We start from the raw sequence: 26,000 nt of genomic DNA, 5'->3' as shown, positions 1-26,000 counted from the left end.
TTAGACAGAATGTAAGTACTGACAACCCTCTAGTAAGCATCAGAAAAAAAACAAATATTGACCTTCTATGTCTAGTCCGGACCTACAGCAAAAGTCAGATGGGTAGTGACAGCAAGAAATTTCTAGATTTTTACTTCTCTAGTTCCTGTGAAGACAAAGTAAGTGCATTTCCATTGTATACACTCACACTTCACATATGTAATTATACACAATTATGAGCAACAATAGAAGTTTGCTTTTGCAGTTCTTCAAGCAGAATCCCTAGCTGACAATGCCTTGCCCTTAGATACTCTGAAGCAGGCAGCTGAGGTAATAAATGACAAGCATTAAGAAAGACTCTCCTAAACAGTAGGTTTCAGAATAGTAAACATCACAAATAAGCTTGCCATTTTAGGATACTAAAGAGGATTCCCTGAGCCTGAGCCTTGCACTTATACCCTGTGTGGTAAGAGTTGACACGCATGCATACGTTTAATGAAAATATCACCAAGCAAATACCTTTCTAATTCAAGACACTAACATTTGTTAAGTAAAACCAAACTACTATTGAAAAATATTTCACGGGTAAATATATAGATTAAGAAAGGAATAATTTTTAATGGCAATTTTTTAATGGCAGAATGTTAATAGTCTTATCATTTCTGCTTGCTCTGTCACTGATAGGTTCTGTAGCTTTCAAAATGTGCCCTCCTATGTACTTAATAAAGGAAAATAATCACATGGATTTTGCAAGTACTTATATGAAAATTATTAAATACTTTTGCACTGTCATGACCCTGAGGCCACTAACAAGCTTTAATGGCCCTGGCAAGCCTCACCTGTAGGCTCCAGCCACGCAGCCCTGCCCGTGGGCCAGGAACCTACTTAAGCCCAGGCCTGGGTTAGGGTATTTGTCTTCAGGTTCATGTTTAGCCCTGTTTCTAGGAGGGACTTTGGACCCTTGCTGTTGCTTGCCTTTGGCCCTGTCTCCTTTTGCTTCTGCCTGAGCTCTCTGGTTGGACCTTGGACCTGCTTTGTCCCTTGCAATGTTTGGGACTTCCAATGGACCCTTTTTAGCAGCAGCCACCTCTGCCTGCTGTGCGCAGCCTCTGGGGGGGGGTGGCACTGCTTGTGCTGGGGTCATCCTTGGCTCACCACTCCCCTGTCCTTTGAGAGTAGCTGGCCTGTGCTGCTCCCTAACATGCCTGGGCGCCCTTTTCTGATGGCTCTCCATCTTTGTTCCCATTTGGCCTATTACAATCTGTAACATTATGAGAACTCTCTAGAGAATGAATTGCTTGCCTGCGTTTCTGTGCTGGGCCCGAGAAACTACAGCTCTGTTACAACTCAGAAGTTACTTGTGTCTGTGCCATTTCCATGGATTGAAGCTACCGGAGGAAGAGCAAACATGCCAAAGAAAATTAAAGGATGGGGCTTTTATACAGATCTTTCAGGTATGATAACAAAGTTACTGGAATTGCATGTGGAAATTGTAAGAGAGTAAAATTCTTCATGTTTTCATTTCTAAGAAACACGAGTCAGGAAAACATCTCAATCTGTTCTCCCCACTGGGAAAAAAAAGCCCACTTCAGCTGGGTCAAAGTGGTGTGTGAGGAGTAATTAGGTTTCCTTATGTCTATTTCTAGTCTATAGAAAATTATACCTCTTACGGGATAGTTCAGAAGAGCAATTTCTCACGTTGAGGCTGCAATGGTACTGTATTACACGCTCAGAGGAGCTAAAATACTCTTCTGCAGGAGGCTGCTCCCCTTCCTGTTCTCCTGGGCCAGCCTTGTATATCTACTAGATCTCTGTGAATTCCTCAGTTTGAGGAGTCACCAGTCCTCAGAATTACAGTTGTTAGTGATAGCAATTCTTAGCTATCACTATTCAAATATGCAACTATTCAAATTCAAAGCATGTATGCATGAAGAAGTGATAAGAAACCTCTCTCCTTGCATACAAAAGAGTGATTTCTGTAACCCCTCAGTGTTCTTGGAGCCAGATGAGAATGAACCTGGAAAGCACATGTAGAATAATCATCAACTTGTTGGCCCTCCAACAAAATGTGGAGCCAATAAAGAAGCCTGTCCAGGCACAAGTTGAAAATTAACTACTTGGTTAGCTCCACCTCTCCAACCGGCAAAGGGTGCTCTCAAATTTTTTTATAAGTAGTTCTGGAGACTCCCTCAGTTATCTGAAGCTGTATATCCACGGGACTATTCTCCTCTACTTTATGTTGATAGGTCGCTAGACTCTGGAAAGCTCCTCTGGCTGTTTGACTAACTGAAGATTTTAAGTGCCAAGGTGATAGCAATGAATAGTGTGAAGGCAAATACGCTGGCGCATTTATACAAGCAGCTGAAAACTATCTGGAGTCCCCCGTCAGTGCCAGCACGACTCTGCAGCCTGGCCGCCTGCACTCATAAAAACAGGAATGAGGCATGTAAGTGTATTTCATTTAATCAAAATAGTACTGGATACCTGCATAACATAGATGCATCAGTACAAAGACAACAAATGTACTTTAGTGTTGCTCTCCTTTCTTATTTGTCAGCTAACCAAAAAGGGAAATTTGAGAATGTGACTGAAAGATTAAAGAAAATAGAGTGAAAGGAACGAGAGAAACTAGAGATAGAAATACCTTATTGAATTGCATGATTTATCTCCGTGAGTAGTATTAAAACATTGCTCTTTGTTATTTCTGCTGTGTAAGTGTTATTGGGTTGTTTGTGATTTTTCACTTGTAACTACAATGAAGTTGCATACTATACAACAAGTAGTTTTTAACTTTGTCCTGCAAGGTTTTGCTGGTTTTCATGAAAATTGTTTTTATAAGTGTAATTCAAAGAACATTTTGCACAAATTGATTCTGAGTGGCTTTGACTTCAGACATTACAATGTTTAATTTTGAAAACGAGGCCTAATAGAAGTATAAATCACAAAACTCTCCAAATGTGGTGTACAGGAGAACTACAATGAATCACTTCCTGAGATGCAGGACACTACTGGAAGATGTCAAAGATTTAGTTATTTAAAATACTGATTAACTTACCTACAAATGAGATGAGGCCAGCCAGAGACTGCATGTCTACTTGCCTGTGTGCAGATAATGTCAGCTGGAGCAAGAGTAAAGAGTATTTATTTTATATCTAGGAAATCCTTTTGTTTCCCTTTTTTTTTTTTTTCCCCCTCTGTAAATGTATTCAGCTTACTAATTTTTCCGAAAGAACAGCCAGATCCCCCCTTGAATACTGAGATGTGATTCCCTTCTATTTAAATTATCAAATGACAAAATTTGTATTTACTTAACTGATGAGAAAACAGCTGATTTTGTGACAGATATAAAACAGAGCAGAATGAAGACAAGCACAAGGGTTTTTTTTATATTGGAAGCTACAAGAAATATTCAGTAATTTCAGTATTTAATAGCTCTGCACTTGAAATACATTTTGGAAGATGACGCCAAAATACTTTCTGCCACTGAGTGACTAGCATCTCAAAAAAACTGGTAGATTAGCTGCCAAGTGCAATGTGCGCTGTGTTGTATGTATTCCTAGGCATGGAAGCTTTACGTGATATATAGCATGCAAGCTTCCCTGTCACTCAGCACATCAGAAATAATTCAGAGCGCTTTTTATGAAGACACAGTATTAGTGATGTTTTTCAGAGTTCTCAGTCTAAATTTTCTCCCTTTTTTTTTTTGCTACTCAGAATAGAAAATGTGAATTGTATTCTGAAAGCTTAAAACAGAATGGGTACTTCAATTGAGTAGCATAATTTGTTAACGGAGCACTTCACCTTCATTTAAAAAAAGGTGCCTTTTCAATCTATAGAAGATGCCTAATTCTAGAAGCAAGATTAGCATTGAATTGTTTTACTAGTGACACAACCAGAAGAGTGAGCCTAATTCCTAATAGAAAATTTAAATGAGTCACACCTGCATCCATGACAGTATTTTTTCCTATTCTGACTGGTGCAGAGCTTTCTTAGTACAGCTCAAAAGTCTCTTAAACTTCAGCCACTCTTAAATGTAAGCCCACTCCACACAAGGATGCGTGCAGATGAGAGAACATACTCTAATAGTCACAAGCAATGTCTATATCACTCCTTTATCTGCAATTTATTAATAAACTTCTTCAGCATTGGAGATTCAACAGCTAAAAGAAAAACCTGTGCCAGTAAGAATAATGCTCATACAATACTGCTCATCGTGTGCAGTGATATGAAGTACTGCTTCAGAGCGGAAATCTAGAGAATCCACTGTAATTGTGGTTTAAAATAATGTATTTTTATTCATTAGTTTTTATTATTTATTCATTATTTTTATATTTGAAGACATAAACTAAGATTGCAAGTGAATATTCATTGCAAGTCCAACTACTTCCAATTTCAGAATATAAATCACACAGACAATATAAATCAACATTAAAAAAGCAATGAAACCCAAGAACCATCAGCACAGATTCCTTCTACACAGTTCCTAATTCTTCTACTTGTTCAGTATTAATATACGACAAACCTTTATGGCCTATAGAATTGAAAACTTCAGGAATGGAACATATTACAATAAAGTGTTACGTTTCTGTTTCATCAGTGAAAATATTACTTTAGGAAAATTATTTTAAATTGTTCAGTGGAGTAAGAAGATAAACTGGAGAAAAGCTGAGATCTCTAGATCTCCACATGTGATGGAGAAAGTAATTATTTTATGGTTACCCCACATCCATCCGTTTCCAGTAAGGGGCTAAATGATGCCACATTTTTTGCTGTGGACACTTGTCCATGGGGACCCATACTGAGAAACCAAAACTCACTTCATGGTAACAAACATTCCAGGAAGAGATCATAGAATGCTGTTCCATCATAAGACCATTGATGATTGAATTAACTACACCAGCTATCTAACTCTTCTTACTCACATTGCTCTTTTCAATTTAATGCAAATGTTATTTATTACTTAAATCTTTCTCTACTCCATGACATTCATGCAGGAATTCATGCAGGAAATGCCAAAACAAACTGATTCAGGAAAGCACTATCTTTGGAATGCCTGGTTTCATCTGCCAGTGAATAGACACCAGCTCTGAATAAGCCAACCTGTGGGTTCCTCCATCTGGTGGCTAGACCCTGTGCACAACATGCATTCAAAGCAAAAAGCACATTCAATTAAATTCCGCTATTCACAGCTGACAGTACAAACAGCCCTTTCAGTGACAAAAACTTGATCAAAGAAACGGTAAAATTGGACCACTGAGCTCTTAGGTAATGTCTTCAATGTAAAGTTCACTATTTTCCTGCACTTCATCTCTTTTATCTTCCCTCCCTCACCCCTCCCACTCACAGAAGTAGTCTCTCACTGAGCTGGGTCGTGATTCTTTCACTTGGCAGTTAACTCGGACATTTGCTGTGAGGACATAGGTTAAACAATTCAAAGGCTGACACTTGCCAGTGCCTTTTCTGCGTTCCCCTAGTGTCCCCACAAGGACAAAAGTATTTTTCTGCACTTCACTGGGAGAGAGCTCCAGAAACATAGCTGAGAATCATGGCTTATATGTAAAAAATTGCTAGTGACATGGAGTACAGCAATGGATGTCTGTACCAAGCTCTGTGGTATCTTGTAACAATACATGAAGGCAGTGGTTTCAGACACCTTTTAATACAATAGGGAGGGAGCTGCTAGAAATGCTCTTCGTAAGGATTTTTAAGGCTATGGAGTATACCCTCACCCTACTAATTGCCACAGCAGACCTGAAAGGCTTTTTTCTTCGTTATCCTTTTAGAAGAAGTTACAAGAAAAACACAATCCTTCAAGGCTTTTTTTTTTTTTTTTAAAGAATAGTAGAAGTACAGCAATGACACACAATCCAGGTGTGCCATCTCCAGGACTGCACATACAATTGCAATAACTACACAAATTGTCCATGAGATATCTTCTAAGCCCTTTCCATGCTGAGTTACTAAGCCTGCATACATAATTTTAGCAAATGTTTTTATACAGAAAAGATAAAGCCTCTGTTTACTTTACCTTGCCAACTGGAATTACCTCCTCCTTATCTGGACTTAGCCTCAGCCACTGCCTTCTCATCCAGGCTCCTATCTCAGCCAAACATTCTGGAAGCAGAGAAAAGCTCAGCATTTCACAATCTGCTGCTGCTTTCCTGTTGAGCTTAGAGTACTCTGTCAGTTACATCCGTTTGATAAAAAGCACTAGACTGTTTATCAATAAACTGGCCTGCATCACAGTCCAAATCTGACATCAATTCAGCAGAACTTTCAACACCTTGTCACAATGGACCTTAGCCAACCACTGCTGCTACCCTCCAAAATCTTGATTCATACTAAAAAGCTTCAAAGAAATCAACCTATCTTGGATTTCCTCTGTAATATTCAATCCAAGCGGATGAAGCAGAGCCACAGCCCTTTAAAGTTTAAAATGGTTCTTTATTGAGTTTCAGTTGTATGTTTGTTTTTATTTTTCTAATTCAGAATGTGTTGCTATGGAAAGCACCCCTGCTCAACCTAGGATAAAAACCTATTTCCTTCAAGTGGGTGGGGTTTCTCAATTGTTCCCACCATGCCGTATTCCCTGATTTACTTCAGAGCTGGGTGAACCTTGTTTGAAAATCCCCGTGTAAACAAATCAAAGTGCTTTATTCAACAGGTCGTCTTTGTTTTTTCCTTCTTAAAGATTAAAACCATAAAGACTGAAATCCACCAACGCTGAGTCATTTTACCCCTCATTCTCACTTGACAACTACATTAATTAATTTTCATACTCTTTCTTCTAATTTTGTAACCCACATGTGAGAACTCTCTCCTCCCCAGGACAGTTAAAGGGAATTTAAAAATGAAACATTGAAAGATGTTTTGTCTCTAAATCAAGTTTACAACAGTGTAAATTGGCAGTAAATCCTTTCATTTAACTGAATTTATTTTGGATTTTTACCATAGAACCATGGCCTTCAAAATATTTTCTTGGAAATCGTGTTATAAATTATGATAATCCAGTAATATACACAACCCCTATTTTCATCTGGATCTTGAATCCCACCCCACCGCTTTTGATACTTGTATCACGGCTAAATGAACTTTTTAACAATTATTCCAAATAGACCTGTTAAAGCATCCACAGCTGCAATTAATTATAGAAAATAACTAAAAAGATTGGGACTATTTGGATGGCTCTATACATGTACTTCAGCTGCTAAAGGTAGGAAAAAAAACACAGTGCAAATGTAAGAAGCCTCCAAATACTATAAAATTAAATGGAGCATCACTGTGTCTGGAAATTTTAAAAAAATTAAAATAAATCAAGCACAGATAAGGTCTGTTTGTGGCAGATCTCTCCTCATGGGTGACTCACATCTTGGTCATGCTTCTTATATTACAGTATTTACTATAACTGCTCTGACAATACCATAGATACGTATGTAACAACGGTAAACAATAGACTAGACCGTTCCTCAGTGAGCTGATTGTAAATGAGACATGCATAAAGCGAAGCGTGCAAATTGCATGCTACCTTAATTCTCACTATTCTTACCTTTTCTTTTTTTTTTAACTTTGCCCATTTGAAAATAGACCTAGTAGATGAGGTTTCTATTTCTTTTTCCACACAGATTCTGCATCACTTTAACTCATCCAGTAGAAAAACAGTCAGATTTCTGGTTGTGGTGATCCCTATACACAGAAACCATTCTCAGCTCAGGAACAAGAGAGAGCACAGCTGAAACCTCCCAGATGGTCCAGAAATATAACAATTTTGGAAAAACATGAGAACAACAGAGATATTGTAATTCTGGCTGCTGTTGTTCTCTCTGGCTCACTGCATGAGAGCCATGTCTCTCTTGCATAAACCACCATCTCTAACTGGGACATGGCCAAGGAGAAACTCTGTTTCTGAAATGGTCCAGAAAAGAAGATTTTGGCCACTGGGAATAGGATTTAGGCCTTATGTTTCCTTTTGCACAGGTAGTTTTTGCCTTTCTGTCTGCAGTTTCCAAAACAAACCATCTCACTGCCACTGAACTCATATTTTAAAGGGTTTTCTTTAACCCCCCAGAGAAGAAAAGTTGGTTTTTTTATTAAACACTGAAGTTTTACTGAAATTTATGCTCAGTAAGAAATAGTATGTGCATGTAAAACTGGATGCAGATTCTGTGAATGATTCAGAGGGGAAACAAGTGTGTTGTATGTCAAAGTTATTTCTCTTTAGTTTTTTTTTTTGCACCTGAACAGCCCATCATTTCCGAAAGCCTACGCCATAAGAACTTTCCTTTGGTTGTGCTGTTCAACCCACAAGAAATGACTCATTCTGTTCAGCTCAGTAGCTTTATAAAAAAGTTTACATTTTCAAAACTTTGCAGGATCAAATCCCTAAAAGCTTCACAAGGTCTGGTCATCTTAATGCCACAGTCTAAAGCAGCGGGGTTTGAGGCTTTTTTTTCAATTTCTTTTAACATACAGAAAAGTGATAGTTGTACAGAAACTAAGTCATGCTCTTCAACAGCAAGCATCTACACTATGATATAGGGCATACATACATTAGTTAATGTGGTAGATTTGACTTCTAAGCTGCCCAAGATTATCAATTGTATCTACAGGACACATCACAGAAGAACAGAACATGAAGGAATGACAATCTTGTTTTGTTAGTAGATGAGAATAAAACCCACTATCTCCTGTTTATGCGCAGAATTAAAGTATCTGAAGCTATGTCTGAGCTCCCTGCTACAATTAAGCACAAAGCTTATACGGGGTGTCTTCATGACCAGGAGCTACCTATTGCTTATAAGTAGCTTCAGCAACAGACAGACATGTCTGACCTGTGCTAAATAATGTTGCCTAACCATGATTAATAGGCTATTAAACTGTGATTAGGCCTGAATGAATAATGACGTTTAAGGGCTACAACTGTTTTCAACTTCATCAAGTACCTAGCTCTTCTTTTTAAGTTACAGGATGCTATATGTTGAGGATAGTGAGGTTAGCCATCCTGAAAAACATTGAGAGTCAAACCAAGAATTCATTATGTTTGCAATTGAATCCTACTATACAAAAAAAAGACCACACTTTAAAGAAAGCATGTCTTGCGGGAGGGAGGAAATAAAATGAAATTTAAACCCAGGTTTAACATCCTAAGATCACATGCTGTTTGTCTTTGTACATCTCTTGATGACCTGTTTTCTGATCATGTAGCCACTCAAGGCAAATCACTTGCCAGACTTCAACCTCCTCTTACTCAACTAAGGAGTACTTTAAATATGTTATACTGTGAATGCAATAGAAATTTCTCAATGTTATAAACTAGAGCAAACGCTTCTTGGTTGGCCTGAGCTGATTATCTAGTCTTGTCTCAATTTCAGTAAACATTCTCTACGCTATGCCAGGTTCCTCATGAAAATTCAGAAGTAGTCACCCTAACAAGGTTAAAAATCCCCAAAAGGTAACTGCAGATTTGCAAAATGACTTTAAGAGAGTAACAAGAAATCTGATTCAAAGTGGGTGGCAAGATGAAGGCCTGGAGCTGAGGTGTGGGGTTCTGCTCCTGGCTGCCCAATGGACCCGGCAAAAATGAGGACACTTACTTCATCTTTGCACTTTCACCGACGCCGTCGGCTTTCTAGGGACTTCCCTTTTTGCTTTGTGTTCTTCACTGGGAGCTGTAACACAGAAAAGGTGCAAGGATTAACCAAGGTTTTTAACCAAGGCCTACCTCAAGCGGTGTCAGACAAACGCTAGTTCAGTTGGACCCTTTTACCAATCCGGGGTGGGCCTATTTTGGCCTCTACACTTTGGGACAGAAGGAGTCGGGTAACGTGGCCATAATGTTAACTTTTCCTAACTTTTCTGTGCAGTTTGGGGCTGGGGCCCTGCTGTGCCAGGGCCACCCGTATCTCTGTGGGAACGAAGTCATGCTCCAGCCCACCTTCAGCTGGGAGAAACCAAAATCTCCTCCTTGAGCAAAACTAACTACACAAGAATAAATGCCACTCCCCTAAGGTGTATAAGCAAGTCCTAACGCTATCAACCCTGAGAGGAAACAAATTTTTGGCGTGAGACAAGCACAAGGATTAGCCTGACCATGGGAAACGGTGAAAACGCACCCACAGGGAACTGTGGCCTCTTCTCTAACGTTGTCACAAGATACAATGCCGGTAAAAGCCACTCTCGGCCCGCCCCTGAGGGAAGAGCGGCCAGCTGAGCTGAGGCCGCCTTCCCCACTTCGCCTCTGGCAGAACCAGCGCCCGCTCCCCTGAGGGAGCCATGGCGGCGGGGGGGCCGTGCCGGAAGGGGCCGTGCCGTGTCGGGCTGGGCCGTGCCGGGCTGGGCGGTGGCGCCCGGTGACTCCACAGCCTTCTCCGCGATGCTGCCGCTGCTGCGCCGGGCTTGGGTGGCTGCTGCCTTGCGGCGGGGGACACGACGGTGCAGCCTGGGCGCCTGCTGCTCCTACCGCCTGCGAGACGCCCGTGAGTGCCGCCGCCCTCCCGCGCCGCCGCCCTCAGGGGGAAACCGCCTCCCTCAGGGGGGTCCGCCCGGGGATGGGCTCCCTCAGGCCGGGGCTGCCCTCGCCCCTCGAGGCGAGCAGCGCCCGCCGCCCGAGGAGAGCGGGTCGCTGCCGCGAGCCCCCCTCGTTCTCCCCGTCCCGGCTCATCGTCCCCGCCCCGAGGGACCCCCGCTGCCCATCGCGCCCTCCCCGGGGCCCGGCTGAGGGGCCTGGGTCCGGGCAGCGCCCGTCTCCCTCCGACGCTTCTGAGGGGGCTTGCCGGCGCCCCGAAAGTTTGTGTAGAAGAGGCGGGGACGCCAAGTTCAGCCGGGCTTTGTCCGTGACAGTTCCTCTGCTGAAACATCAGGAAATGGCACTCACAATAAGAGAGAGCAGTGGCACTTGTGGAGAGTGTTTTGCTTGCCTGCTTCTGCCTTACCTGCCTGTGGCGACCTTGTACGGGCCGAGAAAGTTTGCCCCTTACTGAGGAAACCAAGGGGGAAGGTTGTTCAGCTGCTCCTCATGTGAGTGGGTTGTTAAAGGATTTAATTTATTTCTTTCTTTCCAAAAGACTGCAAGCCGTTGTATCTAATGAAGTAGCCAGTAACGCTGTGCTTCAGAGCCCCTTGGTTTTGGGTTCAGCAGATGGGCAAGGTACAAAAACCTTGGTCTGCGGGCTGCTGAAGTTGGGGGATGGCAGGTGAGCAAGTGCTCCCTGTTCCCACATATCTCGGTTCTGTTTTCAAGCAGAACAGCATCCCATGGAAACTGTATTCACGCATCTGCCCTGCTCCTGCCGGTTTGAGACACCCAAGCTGCCCCCAAAATTGGTAGCTTAGGATTTTACAGGTGTGGGGATGATCAGCTGTAGGTCCTGACTGTGTGGAGTAGTCTTGGTTGATATTGGTATGGGTGCTTCAGGAGCACTACACCCTTAGCAGTGGTGTAAATTTTTGCCTAAGCACACGTAGGCAAAAGACCGGCACCTTCAGGAGAGTTTTTTTGCCTTCTAGTGGGAGTTATCCTGTGTCTGGTGCAATCTGACATCAGTTGATGTACTGGTATATAAGGAAAGCTGAAGTGGTGTGCTTAGACTCTGGCAAAGCCGCAAAACAGAAGCCACCTTAAAATCAATTGTCAATAAAAGGAAAACAATTTTCTGGCAAATAAGGGGACAGAATTTCTTTGAGGAGCATTTTGTAAATGCAGAAAGTTATCAACACAGTTGTAAGTCAAATTGGACAGAGAAGTGGAGGTGTTCAAGGACAGGTTGGACGGGGCTTTGAGCAACCTGGTCTAGTGGGAGGTGTCCCTGCCTGTGGCAGGGGGATGGAACTAGATGATCTTTAAGGTCCCTTCCCACCCAAACCATTCTATGATTCTATGAAATTACTGCACTTCCCTGTGTAGCTCTGAGTCATGCAACTGGAACGTATTATTATTTTACTTGCCTGTGCATCAGCTGACTTGAATTAGCTTTTGGAGCCAATATGCCAAAGCATCTTCTTTTGCCAAAAAGTTCTGAAGTATTTAGTTGGAAATTCTCTATCGTGCATTAGAGCCTGACTTTCTTCCTTCTCTTCCAGTGCATCCACTTTGGCAGAGTCCACTTACAATTCCTGGGGGCACCCGACAGTCTCCTATCAATATCCAGTGGAGAGACAGTGTTTATGACCCTTTTCTGAAGCCTCTGAAAATCAGCTACGACCCAACAACGTGTCTTCACATCTGGAACAATGGATATTCGTTCCTGGTTGAGTTTGATGATTCAACTGATAGATCAAGTAAGCAAAACTCAGAAAAATCTATTTATTGTCTTAATGCTTAGAAAGGAGAAATATTTGCGTGATGTAAAACCTCAGGACAAATGCTGAAAATGAATATACAGTAAAAGAATGCTTTAGCTACACGTGGACTTACAGTGATGGGAATTGTAATGCAGAAGTTCTGTATAGGTCTTACTTTTACGATGTACTTATTACCATGGACACTGTGCACAAATCCTCTGTTGTAGGTTGAAAATTATTCTTATTGCACAAGCCTTAATGCCCTGCCTTTTGATGAGGTCTTGTAATATCACAGCTTTGTCTATATGAGTCAATCTTCAGTCATATGTGTATGTATGTACTTAATTTTAAATGAGATTCCTATTAAAGTAATCTGCCACTTATCTCTTTTGTGGTGTTAACAGATATATTTAATGCATTTGAAATAATCAGTAGCACAATGACTTTCAGTTGGAAAGCATATATACTTATCTCAATAAGCTTTTGGAGAATTAAACGATAGTCAGCTGCTACCACCGGGAGCAGGTGCATGTGTTCCTGTTGTTTTAGTATAAGCAGGAGTCCATGCATCTGAAATCCAATTATGCATTCTGGCAAGTTGGGAATCAGCTGTGTCAGCACGCTGACCTGAGCAGATAAGTTTTTTTTAATGCTCAATAGAGTCAAGTAACTTAAACTCAAGATGTTGCTACCAAATTCGAGATTTCCTGTGTGTTGTTACTTTAAAAGTTGAGTTTACCAAACAGTATTGCTGGTATGTATAAAGAAGGTATTTGTTAAAGGTAGGTGAACTGGTAGCAGTTGGTCAGGGATATTGTGTAGCACATGATTCATGTCAGTTACTCAGCTTGTCCTGGAGGGAAAAATTGAAGGACCCAGGACAAGTTTGAACCTGTTCGATTAGAGTAATATATGTTTAAGATTGCCATAAGAGTTACCAGATCCTCACAGGCGATTTAGTAATGCCCTTGGGAAAGAGGTCTTCAGCATGCTAATAAAAACATATGCTTTGTCTCTACTATACCAGTATTTGTGGTTGATTGGAAAGAGGCTGATAAAACAATGTAGCAAAAACAGTAGCGGTGGAATGCATGGAGCTTTCAGGGGCTTGTCTAACATTTGGGGTTTTTCTTGTTTTTATTGCTTATAGCTCTTCACCCAGAACATTAGTTTCCAACCAGGGAATACTCTTGCCCCTGCTCATTTGAGCGCTATGATACGTAATGAAGAAACCAAATAGTGCCCTTCTGTTTTTTTAGTACAAACTGCTATTGTGTTAGTGAGGTGGGGTTAGAGGAGAGACTAAGATAGAGACATCACTTGTTAGCTCATCAGAGACATCTATCTTACTAACTTTAGATCAGTTTTGCTCTTAATTTAACAGTCTTTTACTTTATACAGCCATACCCCGCTATCTGTTGAGGATACATTTCTGAAAAGCGTAATGTTTTGCAGTTCAATGGATAACAAAGTCATTTTTTTTTTCTCCAAGAATTAATGTAATGGAGGGGAATTGCCTGCAGCAGGTTAAGAAATACGCAAGTTTTAAATACACAGGGGCAGTTTTGGTGACATAGAGGCAAGCATCAGGACTGTCAATTAGAGGGGCACTGGCCTTTCAGAGGCTGGCTATTCAGAGTGCATCACAGCCCTGAAAGATCTTACCCGCTTCATCTATAAGACTTGAGATAAATCTTTAAGTGTGAGTATTCTTGCTGCCTCTTTCTGGATGGCTGCCTTTTCATCATTATCATCTTCCTCAACTGAACTACAGTCAATGAAGGGTGATGACGGCTAGTGGAGGATGGCATTAAATGATCAGTGGCAGGACTCCAAAATGACAGAGAAACAACAGATCATGGGATGTTGCTGTATAAATAGCCAGGTTTTCAAGTGCCTGCCTCTCTCCTCCACCTTTCTCTGTTTACTGTTGCTATTTCTGATTTTTCTTTCTGCCAGCTTCTGTGTAACAATAATAGAAATGTGGAGAAGGAAGCTTATGAAGGAAGCCCTTATACAAACAAAAAAAGCAACAAAATTGAAACATAAGATCAAAAAGACAAAATGAAACGTGCATCCAGGATAGACAAAAATGCCCAACTTCTGAGATGAGGCAAAGCAAGACCTGGGCAAAAGATGAAGGTAGTGCTGCCATGGGGTGTTTGTTTATGAGCAGAGCAAGAGGATGAAGAAGAAAGAGGGTGCGGGGAAAGTATGTCCAGAATGTGGTCCTGTCTGTGTGCATGAATGCCATCTACTGCAAGGAAATAAGACTGAAACAGACTAGGACTACAATAAAAAGCTGATGTGATTCTTTCCTCTGGTTGTTGTTAGAGTTCCTTTAAATTTCTGTTTTGAAATTATCAAGACTGGTAAATTGAGAGGAAATGAAATGACAAAAATGCTTGTAAAGGGACTGTAAGCTCCTGTTTGTTTCCTGTCACTTTCTAGTGTCCGCTATAGAATCTGATTTGCTAAGTATGTGAATGTGATTATTTACATGAATGTAATCACTTGTGGGTTTGCATCATCATATAGTCAGGAATGGATAGTTTTAGAGTGCAGAAACTTTAATTCTGAAAGACTTGGCAGTGTGGGACACATCTTCATCCCATCCTTGAAAGTTACTTTTCTCCATCACCATTTTTTTAGTGATGGTCAGTATTGCATTTATGTGAAGAGCTCAACAACAGTGGATGAAATTAGTTAAATGTCAATTTGCGTAGCTTATTTTAGCTTATTCTTTTATCACACACAAACCTATCTAGTTAGAATTTCAAAACTGCTGTCTGGTTTTTGGGTAAAGGACAAGAAAGCTCTTAATGCCTCTCATTGTTTTCTCCTCAGCATTACAGTGATTAACTTCTTTTCAAAAGTAGCGTTGGAATTATGTACTTTATACAGTGGTTTGCTACAAAATTTAACCATGATGTACAGTTAAGTAAAAATCAGCAAATGGGTCTCTACAGCTACATATTTGTTGTTACCCCTTTGGAAGTAATTATGGTCTGTCATTTACCAGCTGCTGTGATGTAATAACTAGCAAGAAGACTTTGCAGAATGATCCTCCTTCAGTTAGCAGGAAATGAGTAAAAACCAACGCTACACAGAAAACTAGGCATAGACTTTTTCATTCATGTGTTTGCAAAATGATGAGATGCCTCCTGAAATCAGGAGAGCAGATTGTGTGTTTACCCTTACTCATGGCTAAAAAGTGCATTAAAGCTTCCATAAACTCAGAATCTTGCCCATAGGCAGACTGTATGTTTAGATGCTTTGTAGAGCGTAGCTTTAGCAGTTTAGAGTAGACACAATATTACCATATATCTGGCTGTACAGGAGATCTTTCAGCGTTGGTTATGCAGTCTGAAAGCTGCATTGAAGCAGAATAGTGGGTTTGGATTTTTGTAACTTAAAAAAATCAGAATTGAACATTTGACGCAGTGTAGTGATAATACTGGCAAAACTGGATTTTTGAAGTCTTGTATTGTCATGGGAAATGTCAATATTTTTTCATAGCTATTGAGGCATCGCTGGGATGTCATTTAATAGATACATCCATTGCTTTGTCATACGTGTTGCATCTCGTAAGGCAGTTCTCATGTGCTTGCTTGAAGAGAAGAGCACAGAACGTAACATGTAATCACCATGACTCTGACAAACTTTATGTGAATTGGAAAAAACCAGTAGTTCCCTTGAGGGGAGATGGATGAGGAGACTATTTAGCTTATCATCTTCAATTTGATATAGTTGATTCAAACTGCAGGGAAAAAGTGTGATGTGTTTGCTTGAACAATTTTGTCATAGCAAATTAAATTGTAAAAGTAGCCAAGCAATAGGGGATTGCTTCATTTAACATAGTTGCTGATTTCTTCCTTGGGCAAACTTATTTCAAGTAGGATCTTGCTGTGTTACTTGTCTGGACAATTCTAAATCATGTTTATTAATGTGTGTCTTGTTTTGTTTTTTAGTAATCGTTGGAGGTCCCTTGGAAAACCAATACAGGCTAAAGCAGTTCCATTTCCATTGGGGAGCTATAAACGAGTGGGGTTCAGAACACACAGTTGACAGTAAATTTTACCCAGCAGAGGTATGAGATAAAATGCTGAACAGTGCAAACACTTGTGGGGACTGGGGGTTGGGTCTCAGACTGTCTGTGACTATCCTGCGTGATAGAAAACTCCCTATTTGAAGAATTGCAGTTTACTGTTACGGATCAGACCTGGTAGGTGCCACAGCTCATCTACTGTTGCATTAGGAAGTTCATGCTCACTGTGTTTTCTGGAGAAGAACACAGTCTTAAAATTGAACGTTGGCCCCATTACTGAAAGTTTCAGTAATGTTTTCTTCTCCCTGAATGTCCCCAGGGGTAGCTGCCGGGCAAGCCAATGGCAGGCAGCAAAGTATCATTGCTATTCCAGCTCTGTCTAGATGGAGTGGCACAACTCTGCTTGTCCTTCCCCCTTTTAAAGGGGAAAACGATGAGACAGAAAGCAGACTGAGGGCACACTCAAGTCTTAATGAACTCCCAGGTCCCAGCTAACGTGGTGCAGATCAGGCGGACAGCAAATACTGAGGTAAATATGCAAGCTCAGATCTCAATTAAAAAAAACAAAAACAAAACCAAAAAAAACCAAATGCAAGTGCTTTGCCTCTGAGCTGCAGTGAGCTAAGAGTTCATAAGGTGTAGGATCTGTTTTCTTGGGAGCATGGTGAATGCACTGCATCTCAGCTGCTGTCTGTAGTGGACCTCCAAATCTCCCAGTCCTTAGCTGCCTTAAAATCACTTTATTTCTCTGCAAGTGTTTAGTTATAATAAATAAAGCATATATTGAATACCCCTTTAAAAAAAGTATTTAAAGAGAAAATGGAAGATTATTTAATTCTCACACCTATACCTGTAACTCAAGAAGTCTGGTCCTGCTTACGTTGTATACAATAACTGTCTGGTGTATGTGACCCCAGAGATTTGGCTAATGATAGAAAGTTTATTCCAGTTACAGCAATATTTTTATATGTTTCTTAAAGTCATTAGAATAATGTACAGCAGAGTTCTGTGGTAATTTAGTGGTTATCATGATCACTTTATCTTCTGTTTTCCACTTGTAAGCGATTATTAAAGTAGCAAAACTTTTGTGATTAAGTAACTACTAAGGCAGAAAAAGAGTCAATAAAAAGGATGAAGCCAATGGGGAAAAATACAGATTAAGCTGCTGTTATGGTCTGAGAAACCCACACAGTCTCCCACAGACAAAATCCCTTTTGTATGTGTGAAATATAGTTTATGGGTCTTTGGCTGTTGTTTAAAAAAAAAAGAAAAAAAACAACAACAAAAAAAAAAAAGAAGGGAAGCACCATTATTTTCCAATAAAATTTTGGTCCTCGTTTTTGTGGTGTTTGATTTCTGAGGTAGCTCACTGCAGTGTCTCAAATTGTCAAGGACCAAAAGATCAAAAGCCAAGTTTCTTGCTATCATTACTGTGCTCTGTGCATGTGTTGATTTCTGATTCATTTATATTTCAGTTGCATTTGGTACACTGGAATGCAGTTGTGTACCCAACTTTTGAAGAAGCTGTGATGGAAGGTAACGGCTTGGCTGTTATTGGCGTGTTTTTAAAGGTAATTTCACTTTGTGTAATAAGCTGTAATGATGCCTTTTTATTTTGTTAAAACTGATTTAGGACAAAATACCTCTAGATTGTTGTTGTTTTCAAAAACTACTGATTAAGGTAGAAATGTAGAATGTCAGCTTAATGATTCTCTAACTCCTACCTGTCTTCTGCAGCTAGGAGCACATCATGAAGGGCTGCAGACACTGGTTGATGCCTTACCAGCAGTTAAACACAAGGTAAGTATTTTTAAGCGTCCCACCAGTTATCACGCAGCAAAACTAACGCAGTCATTCAACCTAAAGGATACTTTGAGAATAGCAAAACACTAATAAATGCTTTCTTCCTTAGATGTCATCAGGGGACCTGACTGACACATTGGGTGAATTGCTGATTATACTGAAGGGGCAGAAAGCTAATTATTAAGGAGGAATTCTATACTTTAAGCTTTCCAAACCTCTTGATTTAAGAAATCATGCTCTTGAGATTGTATCCCCGTAGATGGGCATGCACATGTTTAATGCTTGACTTCACTGAAGCTTGCCCTTCTGCTTCTATGAAAACCTATGACACTGGATTAGCTTTTGTATGTTGTTTAACCGGAAGGAACTCTCTTTGAAGAGGAGATTATGTTTTGCCTTTTTTTTTTTTTAAACTGTAAGCTTTCTGCGAGGGGAATGAGACGCTTTCTTCATAGCTCATTTATGACTTCTGCCAGGAGAGGGAGTGCTGCATCTCTGATAGTGCTCAGAAGCAGCTCACGCTCCTCTGAGTGCCCGTTCCTTTTTGAAAGTACACAAGAAAACCACACATCAAGAATTTTGCTGGCGTGTGAGCACATCCAGTTGAAGTTGCTGTGCCATTATTTATCGCAGTAAGGATTTTTTTAATCCAAATAAAACAAAGTATTTATGGCAGTGCAGTGCAAATTCTGCCAGATAAATGCCAAACAAGTCAGTTCAGTGCCAAAATGACCCACAAAAATCTGTGAATATACATCCATTATGAGAAGATAATAATTTACAGCATATGAATTTGAAAGAAACTAAAGATCTTTTTTTAAAAAGAAAACCAAACAAGTAGTATCAAACGTTAGGCTCATCAAGCTGCATGTGGGCTGCTCTGAAAGAGATCTCACTTCCAAAGGGTGTCAGTCACCCAGCAACTCATCAGCACTTTATTTAAAACGTTTGAAAACTTTTGCTGCCTTGCCAGCGTTATCACTGACTTAAGTACCGAACCCTGAGGAACAGCACCCTGGTGAGGAGGAGGAGGAAGGTCAGATAATACCTGTTCTGATGTTCTTGCACCTTCCTCTCGTACATGACAGGTGAAAGCTCCCATCTAGAATCTCTTGTCCAACTCCCTATTTTTGAAAAATTCTCTAACATTTCCCATTCTCAGTGGGGAACCAATAAAGCCTATCTAAGGAAAAACAGGATCTTCATTTCCTGCACTGCTAGTGTATCCTGGAAGTACCCCAGAAGTAAAATGTTTGTGTAGGAAATCTAGGCTCTGAAGCTCCTATGTGCTGTCTGGTATCTCACTTGTGGGAGTGCACATTCTGGAGACAAGAATACGCAATGGGATTTAAATAAAATTTTAGTCCCCCTCCCTCTCCCTGCTGCCTAAAATCACGTCGTGAAAAGTAAAAGCGCTACTGTTTGCAGTCTATTAATTATATGTCAGAACTACCTGAACTTATTCCACCATTTATTCTTTCTTTTTCCTGTTTGCTTCTAGCTCCCACAAAGACGTAGTCAGTTGCTCCTTCACGCTCCTTGTTTCTTCTGCACTGAATTCCTAATGGCTTGTGGGGACAACGGAAATGTTTAAATTTTGTCTACTCACTATATGCCTCTTATACATTAAACCCAGCTTACCAATTTTTTACAAGTTTATGGGGTTTTAAATTACTATGTTATGTAGATCATTATTAATATTCACAATATCTAATTTTGCATATGCGTATATAACACATACAGTACTTAGTCTCATTGTTAAGATCTTTTTAAATCTGTCATTTTTTTTTCTGGGCCTTAGGACACTGTTATCGAGTTTGATGTCTTTGATCCTTCTTGTTTGATACCTTCATGCCCTGATTATTGGACCTATGCAGGCTCTTTGACTACTCCCCCACTTACCGAATCGGTCACATGGATTATTAAGAAGAAGCCTATAGAGGTTGATGAGAATCAGGTAAAACTCATGCTTACGTTTCAAATCATACCATACCTGTTTGACTGCCTGCTGCCACGAAGGGGAGGATGCACAATGGTAGTTGCTTACCAGTGCCAGTAATTGTCTGTGAATACACAGAGATCAGTGGCTGCTTCACCCCCAGTATTTGTCTGGGGAGGTGTCCTGACATTAACAACAGCTAATATTGAAAGACTTTAGACCTATTCAGTATGCTCTCCAGCTCTCCAGTAGAGTTTTATCTTGATTAACAATGCCTTATGCTGGAAGCTGACCCTTGAAAACTTCTATGGTTATTTACTGGAACACTGCATAATTTTGCTCTCTTTACCAGGACACAGCCCTTTTTGTGGTAGGAAGGGAGGAGAAAGGGCAGGTTTTGTGAAATTCCAAACTATGACCTTTTGTGCATATTCTTGATAGCTGTGTGCATTTGCACAGAAATTTTGGAGAGACTGCAAGGGCTAATCCTTTGTTCTTCCCTGGGGCGGGCTCCGAAGGTACAGAAGGGATGGTGGGTGGCTCTGAGTCCTTCACATGCCATTCTGATGGCGAGAGATAAAGCGAAGCCCACTGGGTTTTCTCCTTTGCCTTTGCAGGCATGTTTACTCTGTATTTGGCTGTACTGTCCTTGAATTCCTCTTTTTTTATTCCCCTTTAAAAAGGACAGACAAACAGAGGTTTCAGCAAATGTTTGTGTTACAGAAGTTATTTCAAGTGGAGAAGCTTGTGGTCAATAGTCTGTTCTGACACCAACCCAAACTTGTCTCCATATGCCCTCTACTGCTTTTAATTTTAGTAGTTCATGTTATTGCTTGGTAGATGTAGGCACAAGTAGAAAATGGTCAGAAGGAGGACTCACTAGAACTATACTACAATTGTGGACTTTGTTGGAAGTTGTCAGGATTTTTTTGTCTATTCCAAGGAGTGGGGTACTTTGAGGGGCATTACAGTATAGAAAAAGTCTAGGAGATTGTAGCAAAGCAAGTAAAAATGAACAGCGCCAAAAAATCTACCATTTTTTCATGGTTTAAGAGGTACTGAAAGCTATCTGTGCATAGTCCCTGGTTTTTGAAGCTTTGATTAAAAATGAAGTACGAGTCCAACAACATGAGGCAAAATACTGATTTATTTTTTTTTTTAATACGACTTTTGCATGGAGCTAGTCCATCTAGAAAGTCGTGCTCCAAAGGAACACTAACTGAAGAATAGGCATGTACGTCATCTTAATGTTTTAGTTTACATAAAGGAACAGGACAGGAAGAACTGAAGATTGTTAACAGAGCAGAGAGAACTGAATGCATAGTGTATCGCTCTTCAATTGAAAATTTTTCTCTTTTTTTTTTTTTTCCCTTGGCTCTTCTTCTCTCTCATTCTTTTATGGCATAAAAAGGCTCATAGTTTACTTAACATTGTAATGCCCTTGTGAGCATTAAAAGCTGATCTGCTGCATACTTTATTTTAATCCCCAGTTATAAACCACTAAGAACAACAACTACGTAGACTGTGGCTTGTTGAGGTTCTCTCTTTTCTGGGTGCCAGCATATGCATGTCTGTATAAGATAACAGAACTCCAGGAAGAGTGTAAATTAAGAAGGTTCGAGAGACTTATTTAAAGATAGCATATGTTCCAGTGTTTGAATGGGAATCGGTTCTGTCTCAGACATGCCACATTTGAGATTGAGTTTGCCTGAAGATGGCAAATGACAGTTCATCTTCTGCATTGATGTAGATGATGGCATAAATTTTACCAGCAGGTGACAAAGATGTGGCAGAAGTTTGTGCTAAACTTTCTCAGAATGCAAATGTAATAGTACCTCTGATTATTTTTTTTTTTCCAAGCATGAATTATTGTGTTTTGTTGTGAACTCCAATAATTCCTCAGTTAGTAAAGTCACAAAATCGGACATTTCTCATCCTCAGCTGGAGGCATTTCGGATGCTGCTCTTTACTTCAGATGGTGAAGAAGAAAAGAGAATGGTAGACAACTTTCGCCCTCTTCAGCCATTAATGAACAGAACCGTCCGTTCATCCTTCCAAAGCAGGCATCTCTTGAATACTGAAGTACAGCCCAAGGACCATGCTGAGCAGATCAGGCCATAGATGATCCATGAAATGTCAGTCCAGACTGCAACGTTATTTTTTTAATTATTTTTCCTTTTTCTGCAGTGTGTGTATGCCGTTCCGTTTCACAGCCAGGCAGTTTCAGTTCTGCTAAGCGATGTTTGACCTCCAGTAGAGAAGCTATGGGTTTTTTTAGTTTGCTTTTTTAAGTAGTAAATAATATTAATCCTTAACAAATTGACTTGTTTTAAAGCAGGGATCAATAAGGAATTATTTTGACAGTTAAAGGAAAAATAAGGGCAGGTGACCTCTTCTCCTGCTTCTTTTCTGAATTGTTCAGTGTCTCTTCAAATGCTCTTTCAGTGACTGGCATGAATTGATAATCCCAACGAAAAACATGTTAGCAAGCAGGAAGTGTGATGAAGTGAAAAGTATTAATTGGGTCCTTTTGTGTAATTGTTTCAGAGGTTTGGAAAGAGAACTAGAGAATCTAGTCACATATAGAGAGACATTTTTATCTTCTTCCTTTTTCCTTGGTGCTTAGGATGACAAGAGGAGAAGGGAAAAAATAGCTTATAGAATCTCCCCTCTTTCCATTCTATTGACTGTCTGATCCACGTTTGATATGGATGCCACAAAATGTCCACTTTCTCTACACCACAAGCCAGAATACTTTTTCTAAAACCTTATAACAAATGTAGAAGCTTTTAGCTTTGGCAGCATTTACTTTTCTGTATTAATAATGTACCAGGAGGAGAGAGCAGAAGAGAATTCACCAATATCTCAAGATTGGCAAGAGCAGCAAATTAGGCGAAAATGTCCAATTGATCCCGCGAAACTGATCACATCAAAGGAAAGCAAAATTAGATAAGCCCCAGCTGACCCTCCCAATGGGAGCTGGGGGCGGAGGAGGGGAACTCAAACAATTTCTGAAAGCTGATCCAGTGCTAGGAGACTATGGACAAAATGCAGCGTTCAGTAACTCACGGAGCACCAGTGCACTCTCTTCAAAGTTTTGTCTGAAGATGTACTTTTCTTATGAAAAGAGTTATCTAGCTTTAGGACAACTGGAGACCAGATTGTATTTATAGCACCTTATGGTAACGAAGTTAAGTGGTGGTTGAAATTTATTTGTGGACCAGATGAAATGGTTGTGTAAAGTGCCAGCTCTGGAGCCTTATCCTAGACTTACGGTCCAACTGCCACAAGTATCTTCTACCTCTGAAGCATAGTACTGCCATCATTTTCTCTCGAGCACCTTTCTCACTGGCTTTTTATGCTGTACTATATTTAACAGTGTGCCTGTGCATGAAATTCATGTACCGAATGTATGGTCAGATTTTCTGATGAGGAGCAGGTCTGTCTGTAAACCCATGACATGATTGATTGTATTTGAGGAGTCGTCTTGGAGAAGAGAAGGTCTGTCTGTAAACCCATGACATGATCTTGATTGATTGTATTTGAGGAGTCGTCTTGGAGAAGAGATGTTACTTGGTCTGCTTCTGCCAGTAAGCAAAGTCCTGGTTGCTGGTGTAGTTCAGCACAAGTAATGCCAGGACACTGGCTTGTCAACGCTAAATTCAGAACTTTAGAATTGATACTTTTTTTTTTCCCAAGTCCAAGCGTTCTGTTGAAAAGCACTTTAACACTTTTTAGTGTGACTCTGATGATTTTAAGGCTTTTGAATTTTTTGGTTTAACCAATTAAGTGCCCAGGTCATGCCTTCTCTTCCTTAATAGCTCTACCTCAGGCTGTTGTTACGTTGCAACAGTTGTGCCTTTCTCCTTTGCCAATTTGAAATGTGGCCACGTAACTTTAGAGTGTCTCTACGTGATAAGTGTAAGAAAATCTCTCTCCTATCCCAGTGTAGTATACTTATTTTTACTATATAGTATATTTAACATGGCAGTATATGTCTTCAGTTTCATTACCTCTCACAAGCCTTTACTGCTTGGTTGAACCTTACCATCTTGGCTGAACTCTGTAGAATTCTATCATCTATACCAACTTGGTTGAACTTTACCATCTCAGTTGAACTATACAGTCTTTGGTACCATCACACAGATTTTTATTTTTTTTTTATTATGTTCCTGGTCCGCAGAATCTATGCGGATATAAAATTAATCAGTTTCAGCACTGATCATTTCAAATATCTGGAAACAGGGACAACACAGAGAGGATTAGCTCTACTGTGCTACAAAAATAAGTTTTACAGGGATTTTCTGTTACAGTTATTTTGCTGGGTTTTGTGTCTTGCATTTACATGTTAGTGTTCTAGCATCTCTGGTTAAGATAGGCAGTATCTCAGTTGCAGGGCGGATTGTTGTTGAAATTAGCAGTTTAGAAATGAACAGAAAGGTTTTGGGAGGAGCTTTTTTAACTGTTATGTTACAACGACTGTATTGGCATTGTAAAAGCTAACTTCAAGGAAAATAATACCGTGTGCCTGCATGGGTATGTGAAACAGGAGATGGGATATAATTCTTTTCCCATATTTTGCCGGTTGCGTGTGGGGGAAATGATTTGATTGTTAGACTAGAGCTAATATTTGTAATGATGTTGCACAACTAAGTTAAACTCTGTTTGAAAGGTGTCTGCATAGGAGTCTTAAGGCTCTTCTTTCAAATGGTACAATACAAAAGGGTCAAAGCACACATTTGTACTTGTTCTTGCATCGTAGTCACTTCTGTTACTTAATACTGTACTGAGAAGCATTCCTGTGGCAGTGTGTACGAGGAATTAAAGACTGTAATAGAAGTTATTTTAAGGACAGCTTACTGAAAAGGGAGTAGAAGGTTTTTGAACTTAGATCTGCATCTATGTTCTGTTAAATATTGCTCTTATCAGAAGGCTTGTTCTTGGTGACTTTATAGCTGGAATGACTTCATTTGGTGTTTGAATGTTTGCTGCATATTCCCACATTCCAGAACTTTCACACCAGTGCACTTCAGGTGTATGCCACCACGTATACCTGACCAGCCTTTTCTTGTCTTCTGTCGTGGATGGTTTGCGTTGGTATTTTTACCGCAAAAGTCTGACAGGAGTGTATCTTTTGGCTTTGAAAGCTGTAGAAATGGAGATTGCTTTGATCTCACGAAAATCTGCTGAGTTTTAGTGTACTGGAATTCTACATGGCTTACTTTTGAGGAAGGGTCCCTTATTCTGCTCAACTTCATAGTCAATGGTATTTGCTTTAAAATTTGAATGCCTTGAGTTTGAATGCCTTAACTTGTATTTCTTGGCACATCTTTGTGTTTTTTTTTCTTTGTGCATCTTGTTTTCGTGGCAGTTATTACATTGTGTATTTTAATGTATGCTATCTGCCTAATCATAATTTACTGAAATAATTGTCTTTGCAGACAACATATGTAACAGGGAATGCATTCTGTTCTCCTAGGATACAGGCCTTTTTTCTCAGTTTTTACCTGATATAAAGAAACTTCTAGCTGCTGGATTTTAAACTGTTACATTAGCGTGCGACTATGCAATAAAGAAACACAGAGAAACCTGTGTCTGTATCTCATTGTGTAATTAAGCTCTCCAAGTTAAAAAGTACTTTTTTTTTCTTTGTCAAGAAAATAATACAGTTCCTCCTTGAGAATGAACCAGGTCATTATAAATGGAGTCTAATCAGATGTCAGACATTCTGTGATACTTAAAAGCCATGAAAGACTCTGCTGAACTGTATTATAATTGAAATGAAAGAACAATGACCTCTCTGTTGCTGCTGTAGTGATGGAAGGATATCTAATTTTTTTGTTACATTCAGCTAGATGCAGCATGCCGTCTAAACTGGGATTCCAAATTTTGAAGATATTTGCTAAATTTGATGCTGATCGTTAAACTCAACCTGTTTGACTAAGCTCATTTTTC

The 26,000-nt window shown here is 40.0% G+C and overlaps 1 protein-coding gene across 4 annotated transcripts; it reads left to right on the top strand.

Moving 5' to 3' along the window:
• The first annotated feature begins 1,218 nt into the window (after positions 1–1,218).
• CA5A (carbonic anhydrase 5A) lies at positions 1,219–26,000 on the top strand. 4 transcript variants are annotated; one of them, XM_054200779.1, is made up of 9 exons: positions 1,219–1,433; positions 2,226–2,425; positions 12,055–12,252; positions 16,227–16,345; positions 17,779–17,874; positions 18,041–18,103; positions 19,908–20,063; positions 21,987–23,484; positions 23,547–25,999. In XM_054200779.1, exons 2-8 carry the CDS (start codon positions 2,296–2,298, stop codon positions 22,164–22,166), a joined length of 942 nt encoding a protein of 313 aa, XP_054056754.1. In that variant the 5' UTR covers positions 1,219–1,433; positions 2,226–2,295; the 3' UTR covers positions 22,167–23,484; positions 23,547–25,999. The 4 variants fall into 4 exon arrangements, with proteins under 4 accessions (XP_054056754.1, XP_054056752.1, XP_054056753.1 ...); XM_054200777.1 differs by lacking the exon at positions 1,219–1,433 and having other exon boundaries at positions 2,132–2,425; positions 23,547–25,998; XM_054200780.1 differs by lacking the exons at positions 1,219–1,433; positions 2,226–2,425 and adding an exon at positions 10,309–10,451 and having other exon boundaries at positions 23,547–26,000.

The sequence above is a fragment of the Rissa tridactyla genome, chromosome 4 (genome assembly GCF_028500815.1).
Source record: "Rissa tridactyla isolate bRisTri1 chromosome 4, bRisTri1.patW.cur.20221130, whole genome shotgun sequence".
Classification (NCBI taxonomy): domain Eukaryota; kingdom Metazoa; phylum Chordata; class Aves; order Charadriiformes; family Laridae; genus Rissa; species Rissa tridactyla.
The sequence above is the reverse complement of the archived record's forward strand: the minus strand, read 5'-3'. Positions and strand labels throughout refer to the sequence as shown.